This window comes from Pongo pygmaeus, chromosome 1 (genome assembly GCF_028885625.2).
Source record: "Pongo pygmaeus isolate AG05252 chromosome 1, NHGRI_mPonPyg2-v2.0_pri, whole genome shotgun sequence".
In the NCBI taxonomy this organism is placed as follows: domain Eukaryota; kingdom Metazoa; phylum Chordata; class Mammalia; order Primates; family Hominidae; genus Pongo; species Pongo pygmaeus.
This window is the reverse complement of record NC_072373.2, coordinates 221261069-221285519: the sequence shown is the minus strand read 5'-3', so window position 1 is coordinate 221285519 and position 24451 is coordinate 221261069. Positions and strand designations below refer to the sequence as shown.

Sequence of the window (24451 nt, the reverse complement as noted above, 5' to 3'; positions counted from 1 at the left end):
AACGTCGGTAAAGTAGCTTCTGACCTTCGGAACAGATGGATTCACCTTAGAAAGGAAAAATCTCTTTCTAGAAGAGTCTTGAGGTCTGGCACCTTTAGGCTTAACGGGGGACGGCTGGGCGTCAGAGGAGGAAATCCTTCATTCCGAACGACTTCCCTTTCCTCCTAAATCCTTCTTTCCAAATCTGTAAAAGACTACATCTACTTTGCTGGAGGTGGTTTGACACTCATGCTCCTTGAGAAGGAGGTAATGAGCTGTAGGGCAGCTCTTAAAAAGTTACCCTTGGCCGGGCGCGGTGGCTCACGCCTGTAATCCCAGTACTTTGGGAGGCCGAGGCAGGCGGATCACGAGGTCAGGAGTTCGAGACCAGCCTGGCCAACATAGTGAAACCCCGTTTCTACTAAAAATACAAAAAATTAGCCGGGAGTGGTGGCATGCGCCTGTAGTCCCAGCTACTCGGGAGGGTGAGTCAGGAGAATCGCTTGAATCCTGGAGGCGGAGGTTGCAGTGAGCCGAGATTGTGCCATTGCACTCCAGCCGGGGCGACAGTTCGAGACTCCATCTCAAAAATAAAAATAAAAAAAAGTTACGCTTGGCTGTCGCGGTGGCTGACACCTGTAAACCCAGCAGTTTGAGAGGCCGAGGTGGGAGGATCATTTGAGCCCAGACTGGGCAACATAGCAAGACCCCCATAACAAAAAATTAAAAATAAAGTTACCCAGAAACTGATTGGAACCATTTAATGATGTTCTTAGTCCATCTTCCTGCAGTAGTCCACAGAACAACGTCAGTGTTCATGGTGGAATTGTTTCATAGGGGCAGTCTTTTTCTTTTTTTTAAGTAACAATGTCTTGTTAAAAAACAAGAGCTGTGTTGCCCAGGCTGGAGTGCAGTGGTGTGATCATAGCTCACTGCAGCCTTGAACTCCTGGGCTCAAGCGATCCTCCGGCCTTGGCCCCTCAAAGTGTTGTGGTGACTGGCACAAGCCACCGACAGGCCTGGAGTCTTTGAAGTTAGTTATATTTCAGCTACCCAGGATAAACTTCTAACTTTGATTACCACAGAACTCTACCAGAACTAATTGTTTCTCTTAGTTCTGATTGTGGAATCTCCTTATTACCATCAATTGTTTTTCAGAGTTATAATTTGAATATGAAACCATTTTTCTAGCCCACCTTAGAGAAGACTGTTGACACACTAGTTGAAATGGTTGCAATAGCCTCTACCTTGCAAGACACTTCAGATTCAAAGAATTTCCTTTGCAAAAGTTGGCCGGGTGCAGTGGCTCACGCCTGTAATCCCAGTACTTTGGGAGGCCAAGGCGGGCAGATCACTTAAGGTCAGGAATTCAAGACCAGCCTGGCCAACATGGTGAAACCCCATCTCTATTAAAAATACAAAAATTAACCAGGAGTGGTGGTCCATGCCTGTAATCTTAGCTACTCAGGAGGCTGAGGCATGAGAATCGCTTGAACTCAGGAGGTAAATGCTGCAGTGAGCCAAGATCGCGACGCTGCACTGCAGCCTGGGTGACAGAGTAACTCTGTCTTAAAAAAAAAAACAAAAGAAGAAAAAATAAAAGTACCTGTTAATGCAATTATCTTTCAATTTTGATTCATAAATATGTGTGCAAGTGTCAATGTTTTGGGTAAAATGGAATTCACAGTGACAGAGTCAGTGCCATACAAAACAAAACCGGAAAATATACTTTAAAAAAATTATTTGAGCTGGGCATAGTGGCTCACACCTGTAATCCCAGGACTTTGGGAAGCCGAGGTGGGTGGATCACGAGGTCAGGAGTTTGAGACCAGCCTGGCCCCCATGGTGAAACCCTGTCTTTACTAAAAATACAAAAAGTTAGCTGTGCATGGTGGCGTGTGCCTGTAGTCCCAGCTACTCAGGAGGCTGAGGCAGGAGAATTGCTTGAACCCAGCAGGAGGAGGTTGCAGTGAGCCGAGATCGTGCTCTTCAGCCTGGGCTACAGGGCGAGACTCGGTCTCAAAAAAAAAAAATAATAATTTGAAAAATTTGCTGAATAAACACTTGTTCACAGTGTACTTTCCCTGATTTTTTAATTTTTGTTTTTGTTTGCCCTATCACCCAGGCTGGAGTACAGTGACACGATCACGGCTCACTGCAGCCTTAATCTCTCAGGCTCAAGTGATCCTTGCACCTCAGCCTCCCTAGTAGCTGGGACATCAGGTGCATGCCACCACATCTGGCTAGTTTTTGTATTTTTTGTCGTGTTGCCCAGGCTGGTTTCAAACTCTTGGGCTCAAGTAATCCTCCCACCTTGGCCCTGCAAAGTGCCGGAATTACAGGCACGAGCCACCCCACCTGGCCTTCCCCTAATTTTGATAAGGATAATCCGGTGTTCTGTTCTGGCATTTGTGTAGTTTTAGCGTGTGCAGTCTTCGAAGCAGTGGAGGTATTTGCCTGTTCTTCTCCGTGACTTAGTCATTCAGCAGTTCTATGCTAAGGGTTTTTTTAATATGCCTTTGGGTTCTTGTTTAGAGTTAATGGACAATGAAAACATTTCTAATGCATAAGAGAAATTCATTCTGAAACAAAAATAGAATACAAGCCTTCAGACAGAAGGCAGAGAAGAAACTGGAGAAAGAGAAATAAGATGTTAGGTAGGAAACCATGGGAGACAGCACTGGGGAAAGTAACCTCCAGACTGGGAGTCACTGGGAAACCAGATAAATGCTCCTTGGCAGCTGGAGGAGTTGAGGACACTTCAGCTTGGTCTTGGGATGGGAGCCCAGAGAACACAAGTTGCTCCACCTAGGTAGGGAAAATGCTGGGGCAGATGAAACTTGAGTGGCTAATAAGAAGTACCAGGAGCCAAAGGCTCTCTGAACACTTGGGCCTCTTTCAAATGTCTGCCTTAAATAGCTTGTACCATTGTAAGTGTTGCGTAACAGGTAAGAACATGAAGTTTTAGAATCAAAGATGTCACTCTAGGTGTGGTTGTATTTGGAGTAAGGAAGTAATTAAGGTTAAATGAGGTCATAGGTGTGGGGCCCTGATCCGATAGGACTAGTGTCCTTATCAGAAGAGTGAACGGAGAGCTTGCCCCTTACCCTTACATACTGAAGAAAGATCACGTGAGAACTAGCAAGAAGGTGGCCATGTACAAGACAGGAACAGAGCTGCCACCACAGACTAAATTGGCCAAAACCTTGATCTTGGGCTTCTAGTCTCCAGAACGGTAAGAAAGTAAATTTCTGTTGTTTAAGTCACCCAGTCTGTGGTATTTTAGTATGACAGCCCAAGCAGACAAATACACCATCTGTATGCAGATATATCCAAATCTCTAGTCTGTTGTATGTCTATACCTCTCCCCTGAACTTGGCTTTGTTCTCCATTTGCCTACTTAGTGTCACCACTTGGATATCTAATAGATGTCTCAAACTTCACTTCTCTGTAAACTGAACTCCTGATAGTCCCCTCAAGCCCACTCCATAGACATCTTTCTGTTCTCTTTTTTTGGAGACAGGGTCTTGCTGTGTTGCCCAGGCTGGAGTACAATGGCATGATCATGGTTCACTGCAGCCTTGAACTCCTAGACTTAGGTGATCCTCCCACCTCAGCCTCCCAAGTAGGATGTGAGGGCAATCTGGCTGTGACATCTCTCACCCCGTTGATCACCAGGGTTGATCCGGCTGATCTGGCTGGCTAGGCCAGTGTCTCCTTCCTCCCTCACTGCTCCATGTATGTCCCTCCTGAAGCTGTGCACTGAGTCAAAGAGAACGACCATCCTCAATAGAGGAGGACTGGTATTTGGTCAAGGGTATATAAGTAGCTGTGTTCCCCTGCTAGAACCTCCAAACAAGCTCTCAAGGTCCCAAGTAGCTAGGATTACAGGCACACGCCATCATGCTTCACTGTCATTCTCTTCTCAATTAAAAGTACTACTGTTATTTTAGCTGCTTAGGCCAAAAACTTTTGGAGTCATCCTTGACTCTTCTTTCTTTCACAGCCCACATCCCATCCATTGCAAATCACATTGGCTGTGTGTTCCAAATACACCCAGAATCAAATGACGTCTTACCACTTTGCTGCCACCATCAGGGCCAGGTCAGCATCACCTGTCACCTGGATTATTGCAGTAGCCTCCCATCTTGTGTCTTCACTTGTACCCTTGCCTCTCCCTACATTCTGTTTTCAGCTTCAATTGCCAGAGATCCTTAAAAATATGTCAGATCATGTCACTCCTCTGCTCAAAGCCCTGCAGTGTCTTCCTCTTACCTCTCTGTGTCTGCTATTCCTCCATCAGTTACTCTGTTCCAGCCATGCTGGGCTTCATCTCTTCCTGCAGCGTGACAGGCACGCATCTGCCTTGGAACTCTTGCACTATTACCTTTGCTTAGAACATTCTCGCTGGGTGCAGTGGCTCATGCCTGGATTCCCAGTGCTTTGGGAGGCCGAGGCAGGCAAATCACTTGGCCAACATGACAAAACCCTGTCTGTACTAAAAATACAAGAATTAGCTGGGTGTGGTGGCACGCGCCTGTAATTCCAGCTACCAGGAGGCTGAGGGGGGAGAAGAATTGCTTGAACCTGGGAGGTGGAGGTTGCAGTGAGCCGAGATTGCGCCATTACACTCCAGCCTGGGTGACAGAGTGAGACACTGTCTAAAAAATATGTAGATCATGTCACTCCTCTGCTCAAAGCCCTGCAGTGGTTGATGAGGTCTAGAGAATGTGTTGTTTCTAAATAATTTCTGTTAATCATGGTAATTTAATTACTTCAAAGGAATTTCATTCTTATTGTGTGATTGTTCGCATTTCTAATTCCTAACTTAGTGCTGTGTCTGGGATGTGGAAGGTGCTCAGAAAATGTTAGTGGTGTCAAGGGATAGTGGGTGTATATTAGGTAACCTCTCCAGAAGAGAACAGATGAACAGTCATTTCCATGTGTTCAGGTGCTATGCCCTGTCAGAGATGCTTTGGGAGACTTTATACTGAATACATTCTTCTTGCCCATTAGTACTGTTCCTTTTCTCAAGAAACGGAGTTGTCGGCCAGGTGAGGTGTCTCATGCCCGTAATCCCAACACTTTGGGAGGTCAAGGTGGGCGGATGCTTGAGCCCAGGAGTTCGAGACCAGTCTGGGCAATATAGTGAAACTTTGTCTCTACAAAAAGATACAAAAGAGTAGCCAGGTCTGGTGGGGCATACCTGTAGTCCCAGCTACTTGGGGTGAGGGCTGAGGTGGGAGGATGGCTTGAGCCCAGGAGGTGGAGGTTGCAGTGACTGTGCCATTGTATTCCAGCCTGGGTGATAGAGCGAGACCCTGCCTCAAAATGAAGTTGTATCCAGTCCTTAATGACATTGGGACCATTTGTGAGTAACTAGTCCCTACCAAAAATACTTCAGAATTTTTTTTTTGTTTTTTTGTTTTTGAGACAGAGTTTTACTCTTGTTGCCTAGGCTGGAGTGCAATGGCCCCATCTCAGCTCACTGCAACCTCCGCCTCCTGGGTTCATGTGATTCTCCTGCCTTAGCCTCCTAAGTAGCTGGTATAGGCACCCGCCACCATGCCTGGCTAATTTTTTGTATTTTTAGTAGAGACAGGGTTTCACCATGTTGGCCAGGCTGGTCTCAAACTCCTGACCTCAGGTGATTCACCCACCTGGCCTCCCAAAATGCTGGGATTACAGGCGTCAGCCACTGTGCCTGGCCCGGAATTGTTAAATATACACAGAAGTAAAAAGACAAAACACGGCTGGCTACAGTGGCTCACGCCTGTAATCCCAGCACTTTGGGAGGCCGAGGTGGGTGGATCACCTGAGGTCAGGTGTTCGAGACCAGCCTGGCCAACATGGTGAAACCCCGTCTCTACTAAAAATACAAAAATTAGCTGGGCATGGTGGCAGGCACCTGTAATCCCAGCTATGAGGGAGGCTGAGGCAGAATCACTTGAACTGGGGAGGCGGAGATTGCAGTGAGCCGAAATCACACCACTGCACTCCAGCCTGGGCGACAGAACAAGACTCTGTCTCAAAAAAAAAGAGACAAAACACAATGCAGGTCACTTAGCTATTTTCTCTAGAAAACAATTAGCTGTCATGATGCAGAAGATTGTTATAATCTATAAGGGGGAGGTTGTGATTATTTTTACTGTAAAATCTTCCACTGCCTTTTTTTTTTTTTTTTTTTTTTTTGAAATGGAGTCTCGCTCTTCACCCAGGCTAGAGTGCAGTGGCGCAATCTTTGCTCACTGCAACCTCCACCTCCTGGGTTCAAGCGATTCTCCTGCCTCAGCCTCCCGAGTAGCTGGGATTACAGGTACACACCAAGATGCCCAGCCAATTTTTGTGTATATATATATATGTATGTGTATATATGTATCTTTTTGTTGTTGTTGTTGTTTTTTGTTTTAGTGGAGACGGAGTTTCACCATGTTGGCAAGGTTAGTCTCAAACTCCTGACCTCAAGTGATTCGCCCACCTCGGCCTCTCAAAGTGCTGGGATTACAGGCATGAGCCACCGCGTCTGGCCCCACTACATTCTTAAAGAAGCAATAAATTGACCTTGTTTAAAGACAATCTGAATTACTGGGGTCTTTTGAAACTAAACCTTTGTTCATTACTAAGATTTCTATTTTCCTTCCTCTTTGTCAGCACTTATTTCTATAGCAATCTCCCAGCTGATGCCACTTAACTTCATTGAACAAAAAATGAGGTTTAAAAAGTCAAAATAATCATTGTGAAAGTATTTGATAGGAGATCTTTATTTGGGGTGAATTGGGTTATGATGTCAGTCCTGTGATTTCAGTGGAACTGTTTCTTTTTATCCATTGTCAGTGAGTGCTCATTAATACTTAAATGCAGCTTTCTTTTTCTTTCTTTTGAGATAGAGTCTCGCTCTGTCACCCAGGCTGGAGGGCAGTGACGCAATCTCGGCTCACTACAACCTCTGCCTCCCGGGTTCAAGTGATTCTCCTCCCTCAGCCTCCCAAGTAGCTGGGATTACAAGCACCTGCAACCATGCCTGGCTAATTTTTGTATTTTTAGTAGCGACAGGGTTTCGACGTGTTGGTCAGGCTGATCTCGAACTCCTGACCTCAAGTGATCCGCCCACCTTGGCCTCCCAAAGTGTTGAGATTATAGGCATGAACCACCACGCCTGGCATAATGCAGTTTTCTACTAAATGACTGATTTTGACATGCTTCCTGTTATTGGCTCTTCTGTTCAGCTGAAATAGCAGGATAGGAGATGGTCGTGTGATGGCCGATAGGTGGCAGTGCTGCTGGAACAGGCCCAGCCTGGTAGAGACGAGTATCTCAGACAGGAAAAACAGGACCCAGATGGTTCAGACTGTTGGGTTAGCATCTGGCCTTTGACAGGTCACCCTGGCCCACCAGATCAGCCCCAGGCCTGAGAAAAGCACTACAGGATGAAGAATAGGATCTCATTAAATGCAGTAGAAGTAATGTGAGAAGGATGGCTTTTCATATCCCATCCTAACCCTCCCCTCCCCCTGTTTGCTTTGCTTTTCATACTTTTTAGCTTCTTGGATCTCTTGCTTTAAGAGGAACTAGGGTGTGGGCACAGAGGTTCACAGCTATAATCCCAGCACTTTGGGAGGCTGAGACGGGTGGATCAGTTGAGGTCAGGAGTTCAAGACTAGCCTGGCCAACATGGCGAAACCCCATCTCTACTAAAAATACCAAAATTATCCAGGCATAGTGGCACACACCTTTAATTCCAGCTACTGGGGAGGCTGAGGCAGAAGAATTGCTTTAATCCAGGAGGAGGAGGTTGCCGTGAGCCAAGATCACGCCACTGCACTCCAGCTTAAGCAACAAAATGAGACTCCGTTTCAAAAAAAAAAAAAGAGGAACTAGAGCTTAATATTCTCCTTGCAACATTACAGTCACAGTGCTGGTTGAGTAGTTACTTGCCTCGAAGGACTGGTAAGCCTTTGACAAGGATAGGTTACTTGGGAAGTTTTCTTTCTTACCTGTAGAAGCTAAGCTGCTCACCGACAGCCGCACAGACAAGTAGTAAAGTTCAGGGGTTGTTTTTTCCTACATTTGAGAGAGAAAAGGTGCTATGAGGAATACGTTGTCTTTTAATCAGAATGTGTTAAAAATGTTTTGCCACAAGGATTTAAATGAAGGTGCCAATTTAGCAAGAAATAGAAGTCTTGCTGTTTACTGTGTCAAACCCAATCCAACAGCTTCACTGTTTTTTGTTGTTGTTGTTGTTTGTTTGTTTGTTTTGAGACAAGATGTTGCTTTGTCATCTAGGCCAGAGTGCAGTGGTGTGAGCATGGCTCACTGCAGCCTTGACTTCCTGGGTTCACGGGATCCTCCTGCCTCAGCCTCCCAAGCAGCTGGGACTACAGGCATGTGCCACCAGACCCAGCTAATTTTTGTAATTTTTATAGAGATGGGGTTTCGCCACATTGCCTATGCTGGTCTTCATCTCCTGGGCTCAGGCGATCTGCCTGCCTCAGCCTTCCAAAGTACTGGAATTAGAGGCGTGAGCCACTGTGCCCAGCCTGTTTCACTGTTGATTAATATCTTAACTACTTTTCGAAGCTCTAGTCAAGTAGAATTCACCTACAAAAACAAAAATCTCTTGTAGAATTTTTAAACTTTCCCCAGTGAAATGTTTTAACTGTGACATGTGCCTAATTAGGTATTCCATCTCCACGTATCTCTTCTTTTGGTGTCAGTAGAAAATAAATATTGAAGACATATTATTTACAGCCAAACTTTCAGATTAAGATAAGCCTTTAGAAATTCATTGTTTATGGCTCACGCCTGTAATCCCAGCACTTTGGGAGGCTGAGGTGGGCGGATCACGAGGTCAGGAGATCGAGACCATCCTGGCTAACATGGTGAAACCCCATCTCTACTAAAAAAAAATACAAAAAATTAGCCGGGCATGGTGGCGGGCACCTGTAGTCCCAGCTACTCAGGAGGCTGAGGCAGGAGAATGGCGTGAACCTGGGAGGCGGAGCTTGCAGTGAGCACAGATCGCGCCACTGCACTCCAGCTGGGGTGACAGAGTGAGACTCTGTCTCAAAGAAAAAAAAAGAAATTCATTGTTTAAAAACATACACAGTGTTGCCAAAACTGTTAACACCATAGTACAGACTCCTTCACTGAAGGATCCCACACCAAATGCAGAAAACATCCACTTCAGTGCCCGTGGCAGTGGCTCCATCTGAACAAACAGCACAGTAAAACTTAAAAAGACAGAGGAACAGCATCAGTTTTTAGGTTTAATCATCTCAGAAAGAAACATATTCTTTTTTTTTTTTTTTTTTTTTAAGACAGAATCTCACTCTGTCACCCAGGCTGGAGTGCAGTGGCACAATCTCAGCTCACTGTGACCTCTGCCTCCCGGGTTCAAGCGATTCTCCTGCCTCAGCCTCCCTAGTAGGTGGGATTATAGGTGTGCACCACCACTTCTGGGTAATTTTTTGTATTTTTAGTAGAGACAGGGTTTCACCATGTTGGCCAGGCTAGTCTCGAACTCCTGACCTCAGGTGATCTGCCCACCTCGGCCTCCCAAAGTGCTGGGATTATAGGCGTGAGCCACCACGCCCGGCTAGAAACATATTCTTGAATGCAAACCTAAATGCAACAGAAATGTCCAGTCTGGGCAAACTAATTTTTCCTTTGATATAGATTGTACGCATGTTTTTTTTTTTGAGACGGAGTCTTGCTCTGTTGCCCAGGCTGGAGTGCAGTGACGCGATCTCGGCTCACTGCAAGCTCCGCCTCCCGGGTTCACGCCATTCTCCTGCCTCAGCCTCCTGAGTAGCTGGAACTACAGGCGCCCGCCACCACACCCGGCTAATTTTTTTTGTATTTTTAGTAGAGACGGGGTTTCACCGCATTAGCCAGGATGGTCTCGATCTCCTGTCCCTGTGATCCACCCACCTCGGCCTCCCAAAATGTTGGTATTACAGGTGTGAGCCACTGCGCGCGGCCTTTTTTTTTTTGAGACGGAGTCTTGCTCTGTCGCCAGGCTGGAGTACAGTGGCGCCATCTCAGTTCACTGCATCCTCTGCCTCCCAGGCTCAAGTGATTCTCCTGCCCCAGCCTCGTGAGTAGCTGGGATTACAGGCCTGCGCCACCACACCCAGCTAATTTTGTTTTTTTTTTGAGATGGAGTCTCACTCTGTTGCCAGGCTGGAATGCAGTGGCGTGATCTCGGCTGACTGCAACCTCTGCCTCCTGGGTTCAAGCAATTCTCCTGCCTCAGCCTCCCGAGTAGCTGGGACTACAGGCGTGTGCCACCACGCTTAGCTAATTTTTGTATTTTTAGTAGAGACAGGGTTTCATCATGTTGGCCAGGCTGGTCTCGAACTCCTGACCTCAGGTGATCCATCTGCCTTGGCCGCCCGAAGTGCTGGAATTGCAGGCATGAGCCACCACACGCGGCCCTATTTTTTCATTTTAAAAAATTCGGACATAGTTTTTGCTGAAATACATCACTCTTTTTTTTTTTTTTTTTTTTTGAGACAGAGTCTTGCTCTGTTGCCCAGGCTGGAGTGCAGTGGCATGATCTTGGCTCACTGCAACCTGCATCTCCCAGGTTCAAGCAATCCTCCTGCCACAGTCCCCATCGTAGCTGGGACTACAGGCATGCGCCATCATACCCAGCTAATTTTTGTATTTTTAGTAGAGAAGAGATTTTGCCATGTTGACCAGGCTGGTCTTGAACTTCTGACCTCAGGTGATCCACCTGCCTCGGCCTCCCAAAGTGCTGGGATTATAGGCATGAGCCACCACGCCCGGCCCATACATCACTCTTAAAAGCACATTCAAAGGAAAATATAATTAAGATAGATTAGCTAAAATATTTCTTAAACTTCTCCACATTTCAGAATGTTGAGAATAGAGACAACTCTGTGTCCTTTTTTTTTTGGAGATAGGGACTCCCCCTGTCACTCAGGCTGGAGTGCAATGACATGACTCACTGTACCCTCCACCTCCCGGGCTTTAGTGACCCTCTTACTTCAGCCTCCCAAGTAGCTGGGACTACAGGTGCATGACACGATGCCCAGCTAACTTTTTCTATTTTTTGTAGAGCTGATGTCTCACCATGTTGCCCAGGCTGGTCTTGAACTCCTGACTTCACGTGATCCTCCCACCTCAGCCTCAAAGTGTTGTGGTTACAGGCATGAGCCACTGGACCCAGCCCTATATCACTTTTTGACTTCAAGTTGCCATTGTCCTTGTTTTTCTACCCAGAATCATCTCTTGATCAATAACTATTTATTGAATGAAAAACCTGATACTTTAATATTATAACACTAAAGAATTTTATAGCAGGAGGAATTTGGGCCAGGCGTGGTGGCTCATGCCTGTAATTCCAGCACTTTGGGAGTCTGAGGTGGGCAGATCACGAGGTCAGGAGATCGAGACCATCCTGGCCAACATGGTGACACCCCGTCTCTACTAAAAATACAAACATTAGGTTGGTGTGGTGGCACGTGCCTGTAATCCCAGCTACTCGGGAGGCTGAAGCACGAGAATCGCTTGAACCCAGGAGGTGGAGGTTGCAGTGAGCCAAGATTGCACCACTGCACTCCAGCCTGGCGACACAGCAAGACTCGGTCTCCAAAAAAAAGGAATTTGTATTTAACTTAATTTGGTTTCGTACTCAAATTATAGAACAACTAAAAGAGAGGCCAGGTGTGCTGGCTCACGCCTGTAATCCCAGCACTTTGGGAGGCTGAGGCAGGCGGATCACCTGAGGTCAGGAGTTTGAGACCAGCCTGGCCAACATGGTGAAACCCCATCTCTACTTAAAATGCTAAGAATTAGCCAGGCGTGGTGGTATGCACCTGTAATCCCAGCTACTCGGGAGGCTGAGGCAGGAGAATTGCTTGAACCCGGGAGGCGGAGGTTGCAGTGAGCTGAGATCACGCCATTGCACTCCTGCCTGGGGACAAGAGTGAGACTTCGTCTCAAAAAAAAAAAAAAAAGAAACCCCTTCTTTACTAAAAATACAAAATTAGCTGGGTGTGGTGGCGCATGCCTGTAATTCCAGCTACTAGGGAGGCTGAAGCAGGAGAATCACTTGAACCCGGGAGGCAGAGGTTGCAGTGAGCCAACATTGCACCATTGCACTCCAGCCTGGGCAACAAGAATGAAACTCCATCTCGAAAAAAAAAAAAAAAAAGAACAACTGAAAGAGATACTTATGAAGTTTTTAAAGATTCCTCTCACCTGAATTTTAGATGTGAGTTGTTTTTTAAATTTTAGTCTGTGAGTTCCTGAAGAGCAGAGAGCTCTGTCCTACCAATTTTTATTCTAGCAGTGTCTGGCTACTGTTTGTAGTAGATACTTAATAAATGCTTGACAGATAACTACACACTTACCAATTGTGAAGAAGGTAAAGATGATATTACCAACCAGGTTGTACAGGAGAGGTTGGCTGCAATATCGGGAAGATCTGGGCCTAAAAGTCAATAAACTGGGTGATACATTAATTTATTACTTATTACAGGAAATCTGTGGTATAAGCGTAAGACCAAAAGGCACTAATCCTTGAACTCTAATTCTTATTCTGGCACTGGGTTCATCTTGGCTGTAGGCAACTCACTTCTCTTGAGAAACTTGGTTCCTTTACCATGACTGTAAATGAATGCTACAAAACAGTCCATAAATAATAGTAAGAGTTATTAATGTCATCATTGGTAAATAAATAGTGTTTACCATGTTTCTTTCTTTTCTTTTTTTTTTTTTTTTTTTTGAGACAGAGTTTTACTTTGTCACCCAGGCTGGAGTGCAGTGGTGTGATCTCTGCTCACTGCAACCTCTGCCTCCCAGGTTCAGGCAATTCTTGTGCCTCTGCCTTCCCAGTAGCTGGGATTACAGGCACGTGCCACCACGCCCGGCTAACTTTTGTATTTTTAGTAGAGATGGGGTTTCATCATGTTGGCCATGCTGATCTCGAAACCCTGACCTCAAGTGATTGGTTTACCTTTTTTTTTTCTTTTTTTTTTTTTGAGACAGAATCTTGTTCTGTCACTGAAGCTGGAGTGCAGTTGCACAATCTCAGCTCCCTGCAACCTCCACCTCCTGGGTTCAAGCGATTCTCATGCCTCAGCTTCTTCAGTAGCTAGGATTACAGGCGTGTGCCACCACACCTGGCTAATATTTTGTATTTTTAGTAGAGATGAGGTTTCATCATGTTGTCCAAGCTGGTCTCGAACTCCCGACCTCAGGTGATCCGCCCATCTCAGCCTCCCAAAGTTCTTGGATTACAGGCATGAGCCACTGATCCTGGCCTTGTTTACCTTTTTTTTTTTTTTTTGAGACGGAGTCTCACTCTGTCACCCAGGCTGGAATGTAATGGTGTGATCTTGGCTCACTGCAACCTCCACCTCCGAGGTTCAAGCGATTCTCCTGCCTCAGCCTCCTGAGTATCTAGGATTACAGGCACATGCAACCATGCCTGGATAATTTTTGTATTTTTAGTTGAGATGGGGTTTCACCATGTTGGTCAAGCTGATCTCAAACTCCTGACCTTGTGATCCACCCGCCTTAGCCCCCCAAAATGCTAGGATTACAGGCATGAGCCACTGCGTCTGGCCTTCTTTTTTTTTTTTCTTTTTCTTTTTCTTTTTTTTTTGAGTTGGAGTTTTACTCTTGTTGCCCAGGCCGGAGTTCAATGGTGGGATCTCAGCTCACTGCAACCTCCACCTCCCGGGTTCAAGCAATTCGCCTGCCTCAGCCTCCTGAGTAGCTGGGATTACAGGAATGTACCAGCACATCGGGCTAATTTTGTATTTTTAATACAGACGGGGTTTCTCCATGTTGGTCAGGCTGGTCTCAAACTCCCAACCTCACGTGATCTGCCCACCTCAGCCTCCCAAAGTGCTGGGATTACAGGTGTGAGCCACCGTGCCCAGTCTTGTTTACCTTTTTTTTTTTTTTTTTTTTTTGAGATGGAGTCTCACTCTGTTGCCCAGGCTGGAGCACAGTGCCGCAAGCTTGGCTCACTGTAACCTCCGCCTCCTGGGTTCAAGCAGTTCTCCTGCCTGAGCCTCCCGAGTAGCTGGGATTACAGGCATGCACCACATGCGAGACTGGGCTTCACTATGTTGGCCAGGCTTGTCTTGAACTATTGACCTTGTGATCCATGCCTCAGCTTCCCAAAGTGCTGGGATTACAGGTGTGAGCCACTGCGTCCGGCCCTTGTTTACCATTTTTTAAATTCGTGTTAATTTGCGATTTTGGTGAAAAACTATTTCATGGGAATTCTGACTTCTAGTAAGGAAAAATGACTTATTTACACAGACTTTCTGTAATAGAAGCTGGTGAGTTTGAGTTCGGCTAATTACAAGGAGTGTTGCAGCTTCCCGTTCCTCCCCCTCACTTAAGTAGATTCTCAGTTTTCAGATTTTTTTAGAATTAAAGTTATTAACTGACTGTTTCCACTAAGAATAATTTCCAAGACAGAATCTGAAAGAACGTATTAAGTAATAATCAGGTCGGGCATGCCTGTCGCCCTCAGCCCTGCAGACATTAGCTAACGCTAGACCGTTGGGACTGGTCTCCAGGGAATCCGTAAGTTGAGACATTGGTCCCCTCATTGTCTCCAATTTAACGGCTTTCTATACCAGAAGAAGTAAGTGTGGATTAAAAGTTAAGCTCAGTTTACCCACAGCTATCTTCACTATATTGAGATTTTTGGCTTTTCAAAGAAGTGAAGTAGGTGATTGCCCTTGATAATAGGGGCAGAAAAAATGGGGCAGGCTGCAATTAAACACGTAACAGAAATCTCAGAGAGCACCCAAGCCATGTCCACAGGTGAGAAATGCATGTTGAGCTGCCAAGTATAAGAACCTACCTTAGCAGAATATAGAACTGGAGAACCAGAATGGTAATTCCAACCAAGAATGCTGTCACCCGGCTGCATGGGACACAGTGAGTTACGTTTTACATTACTCGTTTAGTGATGAAATAGCTTCCAGAAACCAAATTCAGGTTCTGTTTGGTGATAACGTTACATTTAACTACAGAGATAAAGTTTTAAACATAATGATATTTTGTATTTTTAGTAGAGATGGGGTTTCTGATTGAATTGAGATCCATTGCATTCTAATAAAATTCTATCTAATAATACTTCAATAAGAATATTAAAATAGCTACTACTTATTGATCTCCTATTATTTAGCAGGCTTTGTTAATACTGATTTTTTGTTTTGTTTTGTTTTTTTGAGATGGAGTCTCGCTCTGTCACCTAGGCTGGAGTGCAATGGTGCGATCTCGGCTCACTGCAACCTCTGCCTCCCAGGTTCAAGCAGTTCTCCTGCCTCAGCCTCCTGAGTATCTGGGACTACAGAAGCACACCACCACGCCCGACTAATTTTTATATTTTTAGTAGAGATGGGGTTTCACCATGCTGATCAGGTTGGTCTCGAACTCCTGACCTCGTGATCCGCCCGCCTCAGTCTCCCAAAGTACTGGGATTGGAGGTGTGAGCCACTGCTCCCAGCCTGTTGATACTGATCTTTAGGGAATCTTTAGAACCTTGGTTCCTTTATCATGACTGTAAATTAATGTAAAACAACCTGCAAGTAATACTAAGTTATTAATATTCATAATTGGTAGACAAATGTGTCAAACATTTTATATGCATTATCTAATTTAATGTGCACAAAATCCTATAACATAGGACTATGGTTTTTCATTTTTTAAATGAAGAAACAGACTGTTAACTGACAAACTGAGAGTTAATCTACCTACCACAACTTGCACAAGCAAATGAAAATTGTTACTGCTCAAAGCATTTTTGAAATTCTTTTGAGATTACATGTATGTAGTTTCCATGGCATATAAGAAAATTTTGGTCGGGCATAGTTGCTTAAGCCTGTAATCCCAGCACTTTGGGAAGCCAAGGCAGGTGGATCACCTGAGATCGGGAATTTGAGACCAGCCTGGCTAGCATACTGAAACCCCATCTCTACTAAAAATACAAAAATTAGCTGGGTGTGGTGGTGGGCACCTGTAATCCCAGCTACTCCGGAGGCTGAGGCAGAAGAATCACTTGAACCCGGGAGGCGGAGGTTGCAGTGAGCCTAGATTGTGCCATTGTACTCCAGCCTGGGGACAAGAGTGAAACTCCGTCTCGGAAAAGAGGCCGGGTGCGGTAACTCACGCCTGTAATCCCAGCACTTTGGGAGTCCAAAGTAGGCAGATCATGAGGTCAGGAGTTCAAGACCAGCCTGACCAACATGGTGAAACCCCGTCTCTACTAAAAATACAAAAATTAGCTGGGTGTGGTGGTGCACGCCTGTAATCCCAGCTACTCAGGAGGCCGAGGCAGGAGAATGGCTTGAACCTGGGAGGTGGAGGTTGCAGTGAGCCAAGATCGTGCGCCACCACACTCCAGCCTGGGCGACAATGAGACTCTGTCCACCAAAAAAAAGAAAAAAGAAAATCTCCCCATTAACTAATCATTCTAACTCCCTTCTTCACTGTAAACTATTAAATTCACCTTGATTATTTTATTAATTGGGTTTAGCACTGAATAACTTTAGGACATTCACAGAAATCAAATATAACCTCTGAAGACAGATTTATCCCCAGTGAAGGTACTCAAAAGAATATGCAATTTCAAAATATACCCCCAAGAGTATTTAATGGCAGCATTGTTGGAACAAGAACATAGCTACATGCTTAAAGTTATTGTTTTGAAAGGAATAGCACCCTTTTAGAGGTGTAAATCCTGAGAGGTGGTGAGGTCAGCCACGTTACTTAACTCTTAGCCAACACAGGTTTAATACTGAGCATCCTGAAATATGCGATAGGGAAAGCCAAACAGAATTACTATTGTTTTTGAAAAGTTGATTTTTAAAACACTGACTTTGGAGCCGGGAGTGATGGTGTGTGCTTGTAGTACTAGCTACTCGGCAGGCTGAGGCGGGAGGATCTCTTGAGCCTGGGATTTCAAGGCTGCAGTGAGCAATGATTGTGCCACCGTACGGCAGCCTAGGCAACAGAGCAATACCCTATCTCTAAAATAATAATAATAATAATAACCTGGCTTAATGTTATGTTAATATTTACACCTCAGTGTTTTTAAAACATAAAGATCAGTTATTTTGGCCAGGTGTGGTGGCTCGTGCTTCTAATCCCAGCACCATGGGAGGCCAAGGTGGGAGGATCGCTTGAGGCCAGGAGTTTGACACCAGCCTGGGCAACATAGCGAGACCCCATCTCTACCAAAAATAATAATAATAATAATAATAAAGATCACTAACTACCCAGGCCAAAATGCAGTGCTCAATCTCAGCCTCCTGAGTAGCTGGGACTACAGCCACATGCCACTGTACCCAGCCCAAGATTAGTAATTTTAAAATTAAAAGTAAATTTTAAGCCTCAAGACTGCCAGAGAAAGAAATGAACTCCTTATTGTCACAGTGAGCTGGGGAGGGACACTTACAGCCTGAGCTGGTGAGTTCTCGGCAGCCAGCAGTGCAAGCGATAGGCCATGTGGGCCAAACAAGAGTGAATCATGGTGACCCTGGGCCCAGACCACCTGGAGCAGGACAAGGAGGACCCAGAGCAGTCCCGTTAGAGTTTCCAAACTGCTGCACCCATTCATCAATCGGCCACAGCCCCTATACGCATGCGCATGTGCCCTGCAAGGATATGGAGGAAGTACTCTTCAGGAAAGGGACAGACCCTAGTTCTTTAAAATCCACCTTTGGCAGCAATAGGAGCTCGCTGTAACCTTAATTCTTCTGTGGTTCTGAAGGTTGAGAGTCTGGTGTGAGCTCGAGTTGGCTTTGTTAACAGTTAGTGCAACTGAGCTAGATATTTGAGACAAGTTATAGATGTAACAAGGGAGAAAGACAGCTTACTTTATGCTGAGAGATCAGCTTCCCCCAGCCCCTCCACATCCCTTGGGCATCACCTGGAAACCTAAGCTCATCCCCAAGTATAGGGCTAAAAGCTGTTTGTTCCATCCTTCCCTGAAGTCTGCTTCAGAACTGCAGCAGCTCCCTTGAGGACCCACACCTCTTGAACTCAGCCTTACCCTTTTTCCATCTCTCTCTTGGGAATAGTAACTGAAACCTGAGATGGACGGGGTTGTCTAACGCCAGCTGTCTGTCTGGCGCCAGCTGAACCCAGCCCCTCCACCAGTCTTTGAGAGCATGCTCAGTGGCTGGTGGATACCCTGATTTCTCTGTAGGCCTCAGGGTACTATGGGCATGTCGCATTCATCACCCCCTCCCATAATACCACTGGTAGTTTTTATGGGTATCGGGGGCCTGGGGTAGGGATAAAGGGTATGGGTACAAGTCCCGAGTGAATCATGGTATCATACTTGGGATGGTAACTGAAAAGTAAGACATTTAAATCATTCTTAGTGATGAACTCATTTTTTTCTAATGCCCTAGTGACCACTACTGAACCTTCTCCTTTATTCCCTAAGAACAGTTAGCAGTGTCCCTGTGATCCCACCACTGTGCCTTCTTTCGAGAAGGCCCCAAGTATATATATATTTTTTGAGACAGAGTTTTGCTTTTGTTGCCCAGGCTGGAGTGCAATGCGTGATCTCGGTTTACCGCAACCTCCACCTCCCAGGTTCAAGCAATTCTGCCTCAGCCTCCCAAGGAGCTGGGATTATGGGCATGCGCCACCATACCTGGCTAATTTTGTATTTTTAGTAGAGACGGGGTTTCTCCATGTTGGTCAGGCCAGTCTCGAACGCCCAACCACAGGTGATCCACCTGCCTCTCCCTCCCAGAATGCTGGGATTACAGGCGTGACCCACCGCGCCCGGACCCCAAGTATCTTTCTTATTTCCATTTCCACTGACTGTTTGTGGCTGCCTTTCCTATCTTGTTTCATCCCATCCAATGAATTCCAAATCAGCACTGTCATCAGTAACATCACTTTCCTCAAAAATAACAGCTGCCGCCGGGCGCGGTGGCTCACGCCTGTAATCCCAGCACTTTGGGAGGCCGAGGCAGGCGGATCACGAGGTCAGAAGATTGAGACCATCCTGGCTAACACGGTGAAACCCCGTCTCTACTAAAAATACATAAAATTAGCCGGGCGTAGTGGCGGGCGCCTGTAGTCCCAGCTACTTGGGAGGCTGAGGCAGGAGAATGGCATGAACCTGGGAGGCGGAGCTTGCAGTGAGCGGAGATCGCGCCACTGCACTCTAGCCTGGGCGACAGAGCGAGACTCCGTCTGAAAAAAAAAAATAACAGCTACCATTCATTTTAACACTGTGCCAGGTAATATGCTAAGCCCCTTGCCATGTATTATCCTCAGAATTAATCCTCAAAGTAACTGAGATTGGCCTTCCCATTATCTCCATTTTACAGATAACCTAAAGACAGAGTTAAAAGATCAAATCAAGATCACACAACCAAATAAGGGTTTTATTTATTTATTTATTTTTTGAGACGGAGTCTCGCTCTGTAGCCCAGGCTGGAGTGCAGTGGCGCGATCTCCGCTCACTGCAAGCTCCGCCTCCCGGGTTCACGCCATTCTCCCTCCTCAGCCTCCAGAGTAGCTGGAACTACAGGCGCCAGCCAACACGCCCGGCTAATTTTTTGTGTTTTTAGTAGAGACGGAGTTTCACCGTGTTAGCCAGGATGGTCTCGATCTCCTGACCTCGTGATCCGCCCGTCTCGGCCTCCCAAAGTGCTGGGATTACAGGCGTGAGCCACCGCGCCCGGCCCCAAATAAGGGTTTTTAACACCCATGTCATATTATTTTGAGAACCCTGTTGTCACTCCTTTACTCAGAAACCTTCAAAGGTTCCCATTGTCCAAGGGGTTAAAGTTTATATTTCTCAACTCCTTAGCTATGAGAGGGCTCAATTCCAATCTACACTGTTCCAGTTTATCTCCCATTTTTCTTCTTGGTGAGAGCTTAAGAGTCAGGAAACCTAAATTCTAGTCCTGATGCGCCATTCACTAGCTTTGTCCACTGACAGTATAAAATCTGAACAAAAGCAAATTGGTCAGCCTAGCAGTTATGTCTGACTGCTATTGGGCTACAAATGAACAGTCTTGACACAGGTGTTTTGAGTATTGCAAAGTCTTAGACGTACACAGTGAGACATTGCATAGCCTTAATTTCCAGATTTATTTTTAACCCACTATTTCTTTTTTTTTTTCCAAGATGGAGTCTTGCTGTGTCCCCCAGTCTGGAGTGCAGTGGTGTGATCTAGGCTCACTGCAACCTCCATCTCCCAGGTTCAAACAATTCTCCTGCCTCAGCCTCGCAAGTACCTGGGATTACAGGCGCACGCCACCACGCCCAGCTAATTTTTGTATTTTTTAGTAGAGACGGTTTCACTATGTTGGCCAGGCTGGTCTCGAACATCTGACCTCGTGATCCGCCCACCTCGGCCTCCCAAAGTGCTGGGATTACAGGCGTGAGCCACCGCGTCTGGCCCCCGTTATTTCTTTTTTGAGATGTTTGTAATAGTGAAAAATTAGAAAAACCTAAATATCCAAAGGTCGAAGATTAACTGGAAAAACTGAATAACTATAGGTTATCATTTGGAACATGCTGATTGCTTTTGGCCAAGTTATTTTTTTGTGGTGAGAATCAAATGACAATGTGTATGAATTTTTTTTTTTTTTTTTTTGAGACAGAGTCTCACCCTATCACTCAGGCTGGAGTGCTGAGGCGTGATCTCAGCTCACTGCAACCTCCACCTCCTGGGTTCAAGTAATTCTCGTGCCTCAGCCTCCCAACTAGCTGGGATTACAGGCGCCAGCCACCACACCGGGCTAATTTTTATACTTTTGGTAGGGATGGGATTTCACCATGTTGGCCAGGCTGGTCTCAAACTCCTGGCCTCAAGTGACCCACCTATCTCAGCCTCCCAAAGTGCAGGGATTACAGGTGTGAGCTACCACACCGGGCCGAAAGTATTTTTATAAAGCCAGGTGTGGTGGTTCACACCTGTAATCCCAGCACTTTGAGAAGTGTAGGTGGGAGGATCACTTGAGCCCTGGGTCTTGAACTCCTGGGCTCAAGCAATCCTCCCACCTCCACTTCCCAAAGTGGGAAGCAAAACCTGGGCAACAAAATGAGACTCCTTCTCTACAAAAAAATAGAAAGATTAGCTGGGTGTGGTGATGTGTGCCTGCAGTCCCAGCTACACGAGAAGCTGAGGCAGGAGGATCCTTGAGCCCAGGAGATCGTGGTTGCAGTGAGCCATGTTCAAGCTAAACCTCCCAGCTTTCCCAGTCTGGGTGACAGAACAAGACCCTGTCTCAAAAAGAAAAAATAAAAGTATTCTATACTTTCGTTTTTGTAAACTAAAAGTAGCATATAACTTGATGTGTTTATTGTCATTTGCTATATTTCTATGTTAATTATAAAAATGCTTCAAGTGGCCAGGCGCGGTGGCTCATGCCTGTAATTCCAGCATTTTGGGAGGCTGAGGCAGGCGGATCATGAGGTCAGGAGATCGAGACCATCCTGGGCTAACACGGTGAAACCCCATCTCTACTAAAAATACAAAAAATTGGCCGGCATGGTGACACGCGCCTGTAGTCCCAGCTACTCGGGAGGCTGAGGCAGGAGAATCACTTGAGCCGGGGAGGTAGAGGTTGCAGTGAGCCGAGATTGTGCCACTGCACTCCAACCTGGGCGACAAAGCAAGACTCTGTCTCAAAAAAAAAAAAAAAAGCTTCAAGCTCTACAAAAAATTCCCCAAAAGTTTTGAAAATACTTTGAGCAAGATTTTGTCACTGGAATTATATTTATAAGATCTCAGGGCCAGGTGTGGTGGCTCATGCCTGTAATTCCAGCACTTTGGGAGGCCGAGGCGGGCAGATCACCAGGTCAAAAGATCAAGACCATCCTGGCGAACATGGTGAAACCCTGTCTCTACTAAAAATATAAAAACTAGCAGGGTGTAGTGGCGTGCGCCTGTAATCCCAGATAGGAGGCTGAGGCAGGAGAATCGCTTGAACCCAGGAGGCAGAGGTTGCAGTGAGCTGAGATTGTGCCACTGCACTCCAGCTTGGCGACAGAGCGCGACTCCATCTCAAAAAAAAAAAAAAAAAAAAGATCTCAGAACGATTATTTTTAAGACATTCTTTGGATATATAAGAATATTTATTACTTTTTAATTTTTATATTATTGTTGTTATTTTGAGACAGAGTCTCGCTCTGTCACCCAGGCTGGAGTACAGTGGTGCAGTCTCAGCTCACTGCAACCCCTGCCTGCCAGGTTCAAGTGATTCTCCTGCCTCAGCCTCCCAAGTACCTGGGATTACATGTGTGTGCCACCACACTCGCTAATTTTTTGTATTTTTGGTAGAGATGGGGTTTCACCATGTTGGCCAAGCTGGTCTTGAACTCCTGGCCTCAAGTGATCTCTCTGCTTTGACCTCCCAAAGTGCTGGCATTACAGGTGTGAGCAACCACACCTGGCCAAGAATATTTATTTTGAAGGCCAAGCACAGTGGCTCATGCCTGTAATCCCTTTGAGAGGCTGAGGTAGGAGGCCAGGAATCTGAGACCCACCTTGACAACATAGTGAGACCCTATCTCTACAAAAGATTTAAAAAATATAGCCAGGTGTGGTGGCATGTGCCTGTGGTCCCAGCTACTTGGAGGCTGAGGCAGGAAGATCATTTGAGCCCAGGAGGCAGAGGCTGCAGTGACCTGTGATCATGCCACTGGACTCCAGCCTGGGCAACACACCGAGATCCTTTCTCCAAAAAAAAAAATTTATTTAGAAGTATTTGGCTGGGCACGGTGGCTCACGCCTGTAATCCCAACACTTCGGGAGGCTGAAGCAGTCAGATCACTTGAGGTTAGGAGTTTGAGACCAGCCTGGCCAACATGGTGAAACCCTATCTCTACCAAAAATACCAAAATTAGCCAGGCATGGTGGGGCATGTCTGTAGTCCCAGCTACTTGGGAGGCTGAGGCAGGAGAATCACTGTAACCTGGGAGGCAGAGGCTACAGTGAGCTGAGATAATGCGACTGCACTCCACCGTGGGCGACAGAGGGAGACTCCATCTCAAAACAAAAAGAAATTATTTATAAATATTATTGACTGGGCGCGGTGGCTCACGCCTGTAATCCCAACATTTTGGGAGGCTGAGGCAGGGAGATCACCTGAGGTCAGGAGTTCAAGACCAGCCTAGCCAACATGGTGAAACCCCATCTCTACTAAAAATACAAAAATTAGCTGGGCATGGTGGCAGGCGCCTGTAATCTTAGCTACTCAGGAGGCTGAGGCAGGAGAATCGCTTGAACCCAGGAAACGGAAATTGCAGTGAGCCAAGATTTCACCACTGCGCTCCAGCCTGGGCAGCAGAGTGAGACTTAGTCTCAGAAAAAAAAAAAAAAAATATATATATATATATATATATAAAATTATATACAAATATTTATTTTGAAAACCTTTACAATAGCAAAGTTTCTTTTTTAACTGATTGAAAACTAGCAGGAAGCATTTATCAAGGAAGTAATTCAGAACCGAATGAATTGAGTTTTGAGATTAAAAGGTTATCTACAATGAATGAAAAAGATACTCTCATCACTGGGCATTCCAGAGTACTAGGGATAAGATAATATACTACACATCTTCTAGGAAGCAAAAGCAGGTTACATATAAAGGAACAAGGATTTGAATGCCATCAGGCTTTCAACAGCAATGTTGAATGCCAGCAAACAATGAAGGAAGTGCCTTTATAATTTTAAAAGAATAATTTCAAAAATTATTTGGGCTGGGCACAGTGGCTCGCGCCTGTAATCTCAACACTTTAAAAGGCCAAGGCGGGCAGATCACCTGAGGTCAGGAGTTCAAGACCAGCCTGGCCAACATGGTAAAGCCCTGTGTCTACTAAAAATACAAAAATTAGCTGGGCATGGTGGCAGACATCTATAATCCCAGCTACTCAGGAGGCGGAGGCAGGAGAATTGCTTAAACCTGGGAGGCAGAGGTTGCAGTGAGCCAAGATCTTTCCACTGCACTCCAGCCTGGGTGATAGAGTGAAACTAAGTCCCCCACTCTCCCCGCAAAAAAAAAATTATTTGAAATTATTGAGTTGAAAAGAATTTTCTCAAGCCATTAATAATTGAAGGAAGAACAACAACATCGTCAAACTTACTTGATCTCCCACGCATCCTACTGGAGCATGTTCTCAAGTAGTTTCATGATAAAGGGTGTATGAGAGACCAACCCTTTATCATGAAACTGCTTGAGGATATGCTCCAGAAAAATTAGAAAGCAAAGTGAGAAATAAATAGGGGATCTAACCCAGGAAAGAGATGAAGAAGTTTTCAGAATAATAGCTTCACAAATAGAGATTTTTCATCTAGATAAGAGGAGGAGGGTTCCAGGAAGAAAATCCTCTGGGAAAAAAACAGATTGAATAGAATAGCAATTGTAAATTAAGCCATTTGAAATTGATGTTTTGTTGATAAAAAATAAAATTACTTGCTGAGCACGGTGGCTCA

General features: G+C 45.6%; 1 protein-coding gene across 9 annotated transcripts in view; it reads left to right on the top strand.

Moving 5' to 3' along the window:
- Nucleotides 1–24451, top strand: part of NMNAT1 (nicotinamide nucleotide adenylyltransferase 1) — a 41813-nt gene that overhangs the window by 779 nt on the left and 16583 nt on the right. For 2 of the 9 annotated variants that reach the window (XR_008492488.2, XM_054440144.2), the window contains exon 2: nucleotides 14852–14913. The exons of 3 other annotated variants lie outside the window; for them this stretch is intronic. Coding sequence is in view for 2 of the 6 variants with exons in the window: in XM_054440144.2 (XP_054296119.1) it covers nucleotides 14886–14913 (28 nt within the window). In the remaining 4 variants the exon portion in view is untranslated. Of the gene's footprint in view, nucleotides 1–60; nucleotides 84–2241; nucleotides 3215–4063; nucleotides 4084–13933; nucleotides 14914–24451 lie in introns of those variants that run through there. 4 more of the 9 variants (XM_054440168.2, XM_063668098.1, XM_063668104.1 and 1 more) reach the window with 4 other exon arrangements.